The sequence below is a fragment of the Canis lupus genome, chromosome 16 (genome assembly GCF_003254725.2).
Source record: "Canis lupus dingo isolate Sandy chromosome 16, ASM325472v2, whole genome shotgun sequence".
Lineage (NCBI taxonomy): Eukaryota > Metazoa > Chordata > Mammalia > Carnivora > Canidae > Canis > Canis lupus.
Genome location: NC_064258.1, coordinates 16,073,886 through 16,084,673, shown reverse-complemented (window position 1 = coordinate 16,084,673; position 10,788 = coordinate 16,073,886). Strand labels below are relative to the sequence as shown.

The 10,788-nt window shown below is 59.8% G+C and overlaps 2 protein-coding genes across 6 annotated transcripts; one reads left to right on the top strand and one right to left on the bottom strand.

Annotated features, from left to right (window-relative positions):
* The first annotated feature begins 919 nt into the window (after positions 1-919).
* CDK5 (cyclin dependent kinase 5) lies at positions 920-5,146 on the top strand. The gene is made up of 12 exons (XM_025452903.3): positions 920-1,077; positions 1,754-1,842; positions 1,935-2,002; positions 2,162-2,222; positions 2,322-2,378; positions 3,055-3,150; positions 3,254-3,328; positions 3,477-3,573; positions 3,763-3,832; positions 4,495-4,555; positions 4,660-4,740; positions 4,869-5,146. Exons 1-12 carry the CDS (start codon positions 1,041-1,043, stop codon positions 4,953-4,955), a joined length of 879 nt encoding a protein of 292 aa, XP_025308688.1. The 5' UTR covers positions 920-1,040; the 3' UTR covers positions 4,956-5,146.
* On the bottom strand, positions 2,859-10,629 carry ASIC3 (acid sensing ion channel subunit 3). 5 transcript variants are annotated; one of them, XR_007402659.1, is made up of 13 exons: positions 10,339-10,629; positions 9,664-10,219; positions 8,839-8,989; positions 8,315-8,442; positions 7,948-8,149; positions 7,787-7,843; positions 7,536-7,683; positions 7,175-7,266; positions 6,938-7,017; positions 6,769-6,840; positions 6,533-6,591; positions 4,100-6,216; positions 2,859-3,974 (listed from the first exon to the last, which is right to left on the bottom strand). XR_007402659.1 is itself a non-coding variant. In XM_049094917.1 (12 exons), exons 1-12 carry the CDS (start codon positions 10,623-10,625, stop codon positions 6,144-6,146), a joined length of 1,905 nt encoding a protein of 634 aa, XP_048950874.1. In that variant the 5' UTR covers positions 10,626-10,629; the 3' UTR covers positions 2,859-6,143. The 5 variants fall into 5 exon arrangements, 3 of the variants coding, with proteins under 3 accessions (XP_048950874.1, XP_025308710.3, XP_048950875.1); XR_007402660.1 differs by lacking the exon at positions 6,769-6,840; XM_049094917.1 differs by having other exon boundaries at positions 2,859-6,216.
* Positions 10,630-10,788: the final 159 nt, after the last annotated feature.

The window sequence follows — 10,788 nt, the reverse complement described above, 5'->3', positions numbered from 1 at the left end:
CAGTGCTGTTTGGGGCCGTTTCTATCCAGTTCACAGCCCTCAAGAATGCAATCATGAGACAATTAGAGAGGAGCGCAGGAAAATCTATAATCAACTCCTTAAAGGATGAGGTCAAGGCTGCTGCAAGTGTAGCATCTGTCTGTGCTTCTGTCTGTCGAGGGCGGCAGCCAACCTGCCAGCTCTCGGCCACACCCTGGCTGCCTCCGGTGGGCCCGGGCTCTCCAGGCCGGTACCAAGGGTCTCCCAGGGCTCCAGCCAGCTTGCCTCGGGAAGTCACAGTGTAGCGAGCGGCTGGAGGCAGGTGGGCTCCGAGACGACAAACAGAGGGCAGGAAGGGGTCTCTGGCGTAGGTTAAATCCTGGGGCACACCTGCCTCTCTTCCCAGCCCCTTGGTTCAGCTGGTCCCTGTGAAGTCATCGTCAAGGCATGGCTCGGAGCCATTGCCCAATCAATCCTGAGGTCTCCAGATGGCCTGGGGAGAGGTGGGAGTCCGTATTGCCGTTGTCAGGAGGTCGCTAGAACCTCAACACCATCAGCCGGGCCAGAGCGCTCCCCTTCCGGCCCAGGACGCAGGCCGCCAAACCCCAAACCCAGAGAGCGCCCCACCCCCACCCTCTGCGTTCTGGAATGCGTAGTCCCAGAGAGGCCCTTTTCAAAAAAAGGTAGTGATCACAGAAAGGAATAACAAGAGCGAGGCACACTGGGAGCCTTGGCGCTTCGGCGGTGAGGCCCGGAAAGCGGACACGCGATGCTTCCTGGGACTTGAAGTCCAAGGTTTTCCTCCGCGGTCGATCCGGAGTCCCGGGAAGCGAGTGCTGCAGAGAGCCCTTGAGCAGCCTGCTGGGAGTTGTAGTCTTCTCGTGGTCTAATGCCGCGCACATCGCTGGCAAACCTGGCTACCCTTAGTACTACACGCCCCAGAAGCCCATGCACAGTCGGGAGGGCGGGGCAGGGCCGGAGGCTGGGGTGCCGCCTCCTCTGCAACGCCGGGGCCGAAGTCTTAGAACCCAGGGCCCGTAGGGGTCCCCGCGGCTGCCGCGATGCAGAAATACGAGAAACTCGAGAAGATTGGGGAAGGTAATGGGACTACGAGATGTTCCTGCAAGATCTTCCTCTACAGACCCTTCAGCATTCCTTGGAACCCTGGCTTCTCTACCGTCAGCAATACCCACAGGCTCCGACTTCAGCACTGGCTGCAGCCTTGGCCCCGAGCTCTCAACACTCCTTGCAGACACCCATCCTTTTCGTTAGCATTTCCCGCAGTCGCCCCTTCCCAACCTTAGCACTTCCTGGAGACCCACCTGCGGACATTAGCACTTCCTGCGTCTCCTAGCCCTAGCCTCAGCACCACCCGCAGAGCCTCACCCACCCACGCCGGCCCCCCAATCCCCAACCCCAGCTTAGTTCTCAATGCAGACCTCCGGCCTCATTTCTGCCGCCCCTCACTTTCCTCCCAGACCTGTTCGCTATTTCCAGACCCTCCGGAAGCACCGCCTTTATTACAGACCTCCTAACCCTGGCAGCTGCAGCCTCTCCCTGCTGCAGACACCCATGAGCCATCTGCAGGCACCTTCTCTGCCCCATCCTCACTTACAAAGCTCCTCCATGCTGAACCTTCACCTGAGTCTCTCCCCCTACTCCTCCAGTCTTCACAAATAACACCCTCCCACGCTGCCTGAATTCCCCAGGGGGACTTCATGGGGGTGGGAAGGGTGTCCCATCTTTACCCTCACCCCTGACCTTCTTCCTCTAGGCACCTACGGGACAGTATTCAAGGCCAAAAACCGGGAGACCCATGAGATCGTGGCTCTGAAACGGGTGAGGCTGGATGACGATGATGAGGTAGGACTGGGACATCAGGGCCAGGGTGGGGGTTGAGGGCCCAGGTTGGGTGGGATGTGACTGTTGCCCGCCCGGCCCCCTCCCATGTGTAGGGAGTGCCGAGCTCAGCCCTTCGGGAAATCTGCCTACTCAAAGAGCTGAAGCACAAGAACATCGTCAGGTGTGTAGATGGGCAGGGTCCTCCTGGCCTGTGTGATCAGTTGGAGGAGGGGGGCTTCAGAGAGGGCTGGGCTGATACTGGGATCAGGGTTGGGCTGATAATAGGGACGTGAAGCTGAAATTTGCAGACCTGCCTGGCTGAGCCCTTCCTCCTCCCTAGGCTTCATGACGTCCTGCATAGTGACAAGAAGCTGACTTTGGTTTTTGAGTTCTGTGACCAGGTGAAAGGGGGACTTGGGAGACAGTGTGGCCTTGGGAGGGTGTAGGGGCCCCAACTGAGGTTAAACTCTGGCCCCTCCCCCAACCCCACCTTTTTCTAGGACCTTAAGAAGTATTTTGACAGCTGTAATGGTGACCTGGATCCTGAAATTGTGAAGGTGAGGGGCTGGTGTCCCGGAGACTCAGGGAGGCAGGACGGGAGTCTGTCTGCGGTCTGCGCACCCTCTGAGCACCAGGTTCAGGCCCGGAGTGGAGACACCCTGGAGCTTCAGGGAATGAGAAAACCCTGTTGCTGCCCTCCACAGGCCTCCCTCCTTGCAAGCATCTTCCCATGATCTCTTTGATCTGACAGTAACACTCCGGTATCAGTGATGTAATCTGCACTTGAGGGATGAGAAAATGAGATTCAAAGAGATTCATCCACTCGTTTTTTCACCAAATACCTGTTGGGTGCTTTGCCATGTGCCAGGCACTGTTTTAGGCCCAAGGCCAAGTGCCTTGTCCCGGGTTCCAGGGGCAGCAGTCCTGATTAATAACATAACACAGTATAGATACTGATGGCTACGAAGCATGTGCTTACATGAGGCCAGATAGGGGACAGATCAGGCTGTAAGTTCCAGAAAGAGTCGGACCAAGGCTTTCATGCACTGTTCCTATGTTAATACCTAGCACATTACAAAGCCAGTCCTCCACAGTGAATGAATGATGTCGCTGAAGGACAGGTGGGGTTTTGAGGCAAAGCAGAGGGTGAAGAGGGGCGTGTGGCCCACCCCTGGGTACAGCGTCCCATCCATAAGATCTAACGCCCTACCCTACACCTCCCTCCCCCCACAGTCATTCCTCTTTCAGCTGTTGAAAGGCCTGGGATTCTGTCACAGTCGCAACGTGCTGCATAGAGACCTGAAGCCCCAGAACCTGCTAATAAACAGGGTACCTTCCAGGGAGAAGGTGGGGGAGTGGGGAGGCCGAGGCAGGGGACCTGCCCTGAGACTGTTGAAAAGCCCTCTCCATGTCTCTTCCTATCTCCCTTCAGAATGGGGAGCTGAAGTTGGCTGATTTTGGCTTGGCTCGAGCCTTTGGGATCCCTGTTCGCTGTTACTCAGCCGAGGTGAGCTGGTGGGTCTGTGTGTAGGACATGGGGCCGAGGGAGGGGGTCCTCTCCGAGCATCTTTCATCTCCTCCAGGACCCCAAACATGATTTTCCCCTCCTTCACAGTCCTCTAAGTGGGGGTCGCGGGGGGTGGGTTCTTCTCCAGGTGGTCACGCTGTGGTACCGCCCACCAGATGTCCTCTTCGGGGCCAAGCTGTACTCCACATCCATCGACATGTGGTCAGCTGGCTGCATCTTCGCAGGTGACTGGCTGGGGGTCTACAGAGGCACTTACTTTCTCTCCCACTCGAGTGGACCCTCAGTAGGGTCTGAAGTGTCTCCTCTGGGGAAGGGAGTAAGGCCCTTGGGGAGGAGGACGAAAAGCACAGAGGGTGCCATGGAATGAGGGGTTCTTCACATGTCCCCTCCTCACACCCTGCTCCATCTCGCAGAGCTGGCCAACGCAGGGCGGCCTCTTTTCCCCGGCAACGACGTAGATGACCAATTGAAGAGGATCTTCCGATATCCTTCGATGTTTCCCTTCACTTTGAGCTCTCTGAAGGGGAGGAAGGAGGGGCACCTGGCTGGCGCAGTCGGTAGAGCATGTGACTCTTGATCTCCAGGGTCATGAGTTTGAGCCCCACGTTGGGCTGTGTAGAGTTTACTTTAAAAAAACAGGGAGGGGAGTTAGGAGCCCATGAAGTGCAGGGAGTGGGGATGGCAATGGGTGGGCCAGAATAGGGCATGACTCTGGGCCAGGGGATGGAGGGCAGAGGGTGGTGGACACACCTGTGTTTTCAGGGCTGATTGAAGCCACCAGTTGGAGAGTATATGACCTGAAGACAAGGAGGGCTCCCTGGGGGAAGAAGCCACGAGCATGTTCCTCCCGCTAGGAAGGGCATCTTTAGGACAAAGGAGCCAAAAGCAGCGGGAGGATGATTTGTGGGAGTAGGAGAGGGCTGACTGGTTCATCAGAAGAAGACAACAGGGTTTAGATCCGAGTAGTGAACATTTGTGAAGTCCCTGGCCCTCCGGGAACCCTGTTCATGTGCTGGGCCCTGCCTCTGTCATGAGCTATGAGGGTAAAGTGAGAGGTGGGGGAGTGGGTATGAGGAAGCCCCCGGGAGGGGAAGAACCCCTCACCCACCCCTTTCCACCTGAGTGATCCTTGACCCCATGGACACGCTTCTGGGGACACCGACCGAGGAGCAGTGGCCTGCCATGACCAAGCTGCCAGACTATAAGGTGCAATGGGGAATGGGGGAGGGGTCCTTTTTACTCCACAGCCCTAGCACCTCCAAGCCCCCGTATCTCTGGTCTGACTCTCCCTGTACCCCACCCCCCCACAGCCCTACCCAATGTACCCGGCCACAACATCCCTGGTGAATGTCGTACCCAAGCTCAATGCCACGGGACGGGACCTGCTGCAGGTAATCAAGGGCAGGGGTAGGGGGTGGGACCCAGACACTTGTGGGGGGGAGGGGAGGGGCTAGGGTGCGGGGGGCCCTAGGCCGGTCATGCAGCCTGAACCTGCCATGCCTTTCTTCCGTACCTTCAGAACCTCCTGAAGTGTAACCCTGTCCAGCGCATCTCAGCAGAAGAGGCCCTGCAGCACCCCTACTTCTCTGACTTCTGCCCTCCGTAGGCTCCAGGATCTTGGCCAGGCTGGGGCCTGGCCTATTTAAGCCCCCTCCCGGGAGGGGAGAAAAAGCAGGGGATGCACGGTGTGCTGAGCTCCAGCTGTGCTGGGCCTAGCCAGGGTAGAGGTGCCCGGCCTGTGTTCTTCACTCCCTCCATGGACTTTATTTAATTTCATAAATTGGCTCCTTTCCCACAGTCTGGCTGATGTGGTGGTAGAGTGGTTCTGAGAGGGGGTGGGCTTCGGTCGGGGTCTCTCCTCTGCTTTGCCACCCTCTACAGCCTTCCCTCCAGCTCCAACCTGGCCTAGCCGTCCGGTCCTCGCTGCACTTCGCTAAGTGGCCTGAGACTGGGTGCTGGAGCCTCTGCCCCTCACCCCTGATGGCTGGGCTCAGGGGCAGCACCATCCCCACACATGTGCTTATGCTTTCCTCCTCTGCCCGGGAGCACCAGCCCTGAGGGGTTAGGTAGCCAGCATGAGAGTGAGCATGGGCTTCCACTCAGAATGGGGGAAAAAAGGGCTGGGCCTTTTATGGCCTTTTCCATATCCCACATGTACATCCTCAACCCCTCTTTCATTAGCACTGCCATCCCTAGGCCTGTAGGCTGGGAAAGGAGAGATCCAAATATGTGGTTAGATTAGGAACACCCCTTCCCCTGCTCCCAGTTTCTCGATGTTTGGGGTACAGAGAAAGAGCAGGGACGGTGTGCTGTAGTTGGGGCCTGGCTGTATTCCCATTGGCAGGAGGGGGAAGGGAGGGCCTTCCTCCACCCTCTCAACCTGGGGCTTTCTGCTTTTTGGGGAGGTTGGGGAAACTGAGTCATTCCCATGGAGACCGGTGGGTGTGCTGGCACTTGGTCTCAAATGTGAGAAAAGAGTAATGATCTTCCAGGGCAGGACAGTGGCTTGTGTTCTTGGAAGTGGGTAGTTCCCCCTGTCTTTTCCCTGCCTGTTCCCCCACTTCTTGCCAGGCTCTGGGTCAGAGCCTTCTTCCAGCTGTTGCTTTGCAGTACCCCAAACATAACTGCCCTCCCACTGACTCCTCTTTACCTTGACACCTGGTTTGGGGCTCCATTCTCTCTGAGATGTCATTCTGATAAGCTCCTTCACAGTGAAGTGCAAATGACAGATGCCCTCTTACTACTGTTTTCTCCCAGAGAGATTTGTGGTGGTTGACTGGGACCCACCTACACTTCAGACACTGGCTGCTGGCTGGCAGAGGTCTTCTTGTGCCTGAATAGGGCTGACCTTGGCCTGACTAGTCTGCCTGTAAGAGAAACAGCCGAGGCTGGTGTGCTAGAACTTTATTTGGGGTGAAGATGGCAGAGACATAAGCAGGCGGGGCATGTCCAGAATGTCAGGGTACAGCCCTGAGGGCACAGACGCCAGGTCTAGAGCCGGGTGACGAGGTAGCAGGTGCGGTGGGAGGCAGACAGAGTCTTGGCAACAGCACAGGGAGGAGTGGAAGGCCTGGTGGGATGCAGACAACAGCGCTGGGACAGGAGGCCTCGTACTCATTGCCCTGCCCTCTTGAACCTGAGCGTTACCCCCTCCAGACTGGACCTGCCCCTCCTTCCTGTTACCTGGGGCCCAGGCTGAGGTGGGGACCTGGGGTTCGGTGGCTGCCCAGCCCTTCCTGAAGCTGTGGGAGGAGGGAAAGTGTCAGAGATGGGAGGAGTCCTCCCAGGACCAGTCAAGGTCATACACTTTTCTCCCCCACCATTCTTTCCTCCCCTGGGTAGGGATGGTGTTCTAGGCTTCAGGGGGAAGGCTAAGCACCCGCGTTGGAGACGGCAAAGAAGGAAAAAGGGGTTGTTACCAGATTGGTGCTAGAATGCCTTTGGGAGTGCTTTCGGTTCTGGAAGTATCCCAGGACCCTGTCTCGGAACACCTGGGGGCGAGCAGTGGGGGAAGTGGCCAGTGCACACCTTCCTCCAGACCCTGTGGCCTGATTCCTTTCCCCTCCCCCAGCTGGGGCTCAGGCCCACCTCACAGAGGTAGTCCAGGATCTCGAGGATGGTGAGCAGGCTGGCCCCGATGAACAGCCCCATCTGGCCCCCAATGTCACCTGTGGAGCCCATCAGGTTACCCAACAGCACACCTGCCCCACCCACACCTTACCCATCAGGCACCCACACAGCCACCTGCCCTGCCCACACCTCCCCAGCCCGCCTGGGCACCCTGTGTGGGGGCACACAAACACACACATGCACACGCCCACACACCAAGCAGTTCTGACACTTCATAGGCCTTCTTCTGCTCCACGGTCTCGTAGTTGAGGGCCTCAAAGAAGATGTCCAGCACCAGCACGTTCTCTCTGGAGGAAAAGAGGACCAGGAAAGATCGCTGGATCCCCGCCCGGTGCCAGCTGCTGGCAGGAAACAGGTGTGCGAACTCTCCCGTCTGTGACTCCTTTGAAGAGCCCTGGGACGAGCCCCCGTTTGCAGAGGAGATGGTGTCAGGGCTTGCCCAGAGGCCCGGGAGCCCCGTGGTTTTGTGCAGACCGGTGTCCCACGCGGGTGTGCGCACGAGGGCCCGCCCGCCGGAAGGTGCCCGCCCCGCCCCGCCCCAGCCAGCCCGGCTCACGAGATGTAGGCCTCGCTGCGGTTGTGTTTCCGGGCCAGGTAGCGGGCGGCGGCGCGGCTCGGGATCCGCACCATGGAGAGCTCCTTGGCGTAGCGCGTGCTGGCGCACGGGTTGGGGCAGGTGCACGCGTCCTTGCGCAGCATGGCGTCTGCGGGCCACAGTCCCCTGGATCAGGGCCACCCGCCCGGCGGGGTCCCCGTGGGGTCCGGGGCGCAGCAGGGGCGGGGATGCGGGACAGGTTTGCCCCTTACCGAGCGCCGGGTTGGCGCAGTCCTTGTACTGCTGGGGGCTGCACACGGGCGCGCCGCCTGGGGGTGGGGAGTGGGGGTGGGGTCGGAGACGGCTTCAGGGACGGCCCCCAGGCCCCTCTGCGCGACCCGGACCCCTTCCTCCGCCCCTACCTGCCCCTTACCAGGCATATGCATCATTCGGCAGCCACATTTCCGAGCCACATAGCGGGTCTCACAGGCCAAGCGACACCCCATTAGACTATAGGGAGGGTGGGGACCTGGGCTGGGGCTGGGGGCACCCAGGGGACCAGAAGGTTCGGGCTCAAAATCGGGGTCTACAGAAGCGGAGCTGCAGTCGCCCCAAGGCGGTGGCAGGAAGCTCAGCTGTAGTTGGGGTTAAGGAGGCTTCTGGCATGAATATGGCACCCAGGTCCAATGTGAGCTGTCACTGGGGTAGCATGCAGAGGGGTGGAGGCCCCTGGGACAGTCTGAGGTGTTGTGGGCCGAAGGAGGGGATTGGGAGCCTTGGTAGGGTGGGGGTAGGGATACTCGCTGCTGCTGGCAGGACACGAAGGTCTGGTAGCCAGGGGCTGCCCCGAAGCCCAGCTGGTCGATGGTGGGCGGCTCCTCCTGACTGTGGATCTGCACTCGGACCCCCACCTCGAACGGGGTCTCCTCTGCAGGGGAAAAGGGACCCTGAGGCCAGCATCCCAGGACACCCCCTGTCACTGACCTCTCTCGCCAAGACTGACCAACCACAGGAAAGGATGTGCTTTCCTGGGCCCTCCCTCATGCCTTTGGGTTGGTTTTTTTTGTTGTTGTTGTTGTTGTTTTTGTTTTTTAAGATTTTATTTATTCATGAGAGACACAGAGAGAAAGAGAGACAGAGACACAGGCAGAGGGAGAAGCAGGCTCCACACAGGGAGCCCAATATAGGACTCAATCCTGGGACTCCAGGATCATACCCTGAGCCAAAGGCAGGCGCTAAACCACTGAGCCACCCAGGGATCCCCCTCATGCCTTTTGTAGCTCATCTGTGCCATCCCTCCAGCCTGACCCGCGGACTCCCATACCCATGTCCCTCCACACAGGCAGATACTCATCCTGCTGCACATCCAGCATGATCTCCAGCCCATTGCCCATGCCGCCCTTGGGAGTAGTGAGAAGTTCGGCCCCATCTGCGCCAGAGTTAAAGGTGTAGCACTGACCCATCCGGGTGAAGATCTACAAGTGAACAGACAGGGGACAGGCCTCACCAGGGTACAGGAGCCCCACCAGCCTCTTCCCCAGGAAGACACGAGAATGATGAGACCTCTCCTCTCCCCACCCTCTATTTGGTCTCTTTGAACAGGAAGCCATATCTCAATGCCTTCAGTCATACAAGCACATAGAGCTGCAGTCGGACCCTCATGAGCCCATGAGTTGGACCCTCATGGGCTCCCATCACTCCAGCAGCTCCTTCCCCTCCTGGACCCCCCAGCCCCCCAGCCCAGGGCACTCTGCCTATAGGACAAGTGTTTCTTTGGAGAATGGCAAGAAAGGAAGTGGGTCTCAGTTGCCTGCTGGAAGACTGTTGAAGAGATAGAAGGAAAACAAGCTGACCGCCCAGGCAGAGAGAGGGCTCTAGTGCCCTGAGCAGTCCCACTAGATTCCTCCCGGCTCTCAGGAGCAGGGTCTCCACAGACCAGAGCTTGGGCCCAGAGCCAGCCTGGGTCAGTGCCCTGTGCTGGAAGCTGTGACCTTGCACACTACAGTCCTGCTGAGCGACAGGGAGGGGACCCCAAGGAGGACAGTCTCGTGGGGGGAGCCCGTGGCCTGACTGGGAAGGAAAGGATCCTGGGCCTGCATGACGGGGGGATGGCAGGTCCCCGGTGGCCCGGGGCCAGTGACCAGCTCACCACGGTGAAGTTCTCGGGCCCGCACGGCCAGCCTCGGTAGCGACAGTCCAGCAGCATGTCCTCCAGGCTGTGCCCAGCCCTGGCGTACAGTCGCGCCATGTCAAAGGTGGGACTGGGCATGAAGCCGGGCGGTGCAGGGGACCGGCCCAGGGCACGCAGGAAGGCGGCGTGCTCAGCAGGCTCCACGCCCAGCAGCGCAGGCCCGGCCCAGTGCAGGTCGTTGGGTGTGAGGCGGGAGCGGCGCAGCGGGTTGATGTTGCACAGGGTGATGGCAGGGAAGGTGAGCCGGTGGCTTTCGTGCTCGTCCAGGGCCGTCTCGTGGTGGAACTCCCCGTAGTAGCGCACCCGCTCGGCCACCTGGTAGAGGAAGGTGGCTAGTGACAGGAGCACGGCTGCAGCCCACAACCCTCGGCGAGGTGTCAAGCCCCCAGGGCCAAAGATGTGGCCCAGCCCGTGCAGCGTGCAGCTGCTGGCGAACACACGGATGTCCGAGGCTGGCCTCCGGGCCTCCTCTGGCCTAGGATGGGGCTTCATGGCTGAGGCCTGTGGCTCAGGGCTGGAAGAAAGACAGAGGGTGGGTCTGAGGACCTGAGGGGCTGAGGGGGTTCGGGCAGCAGGTGGGGGTCACTGCGGGTGAGGGATGGGGAGAGGGGGAGGGAGGAGAGGGGCTCAGACCAAGAGGTGGAGAAGCACTGGAGCAGCAGGGTGGGCACGACGGTCTCCGGGAGCAAAGGAGCTGGGGCTCTGCTAGGCTCAGCGCTGGCCACTGGCCCTGGGGGGTGCTCGGCAGGAGAGCCCCGGTAGGGCGCAGCTGACGTGGGAAGCAGGGCCCGCTCTGCTGGAAGCTGCTCTGCCGAGCCGGAGCTGCCGCAGAGGATTGGGTTACAGCAGCAAGGGGGCCGGGGGCCCCGCAGAGCAGTCTGGGGGGCAGGGAAGGTCCCTGGGGCCCCAGGCCAAGCCATTAGTGCGGTGCATTGAGGGGGGGCTGCGGCTGTGGAGACCAGAGGCGCCAGCAGGAAACCACAGCAATCCCGGGTAAGGCTTAAAGAGAGCCTGGAGAGAAGTTGGGGCTGGGGGCACCCTAATGGCCCTCAGAGTTCCCAGCTGCAGCCCTTGTGGTTGGGT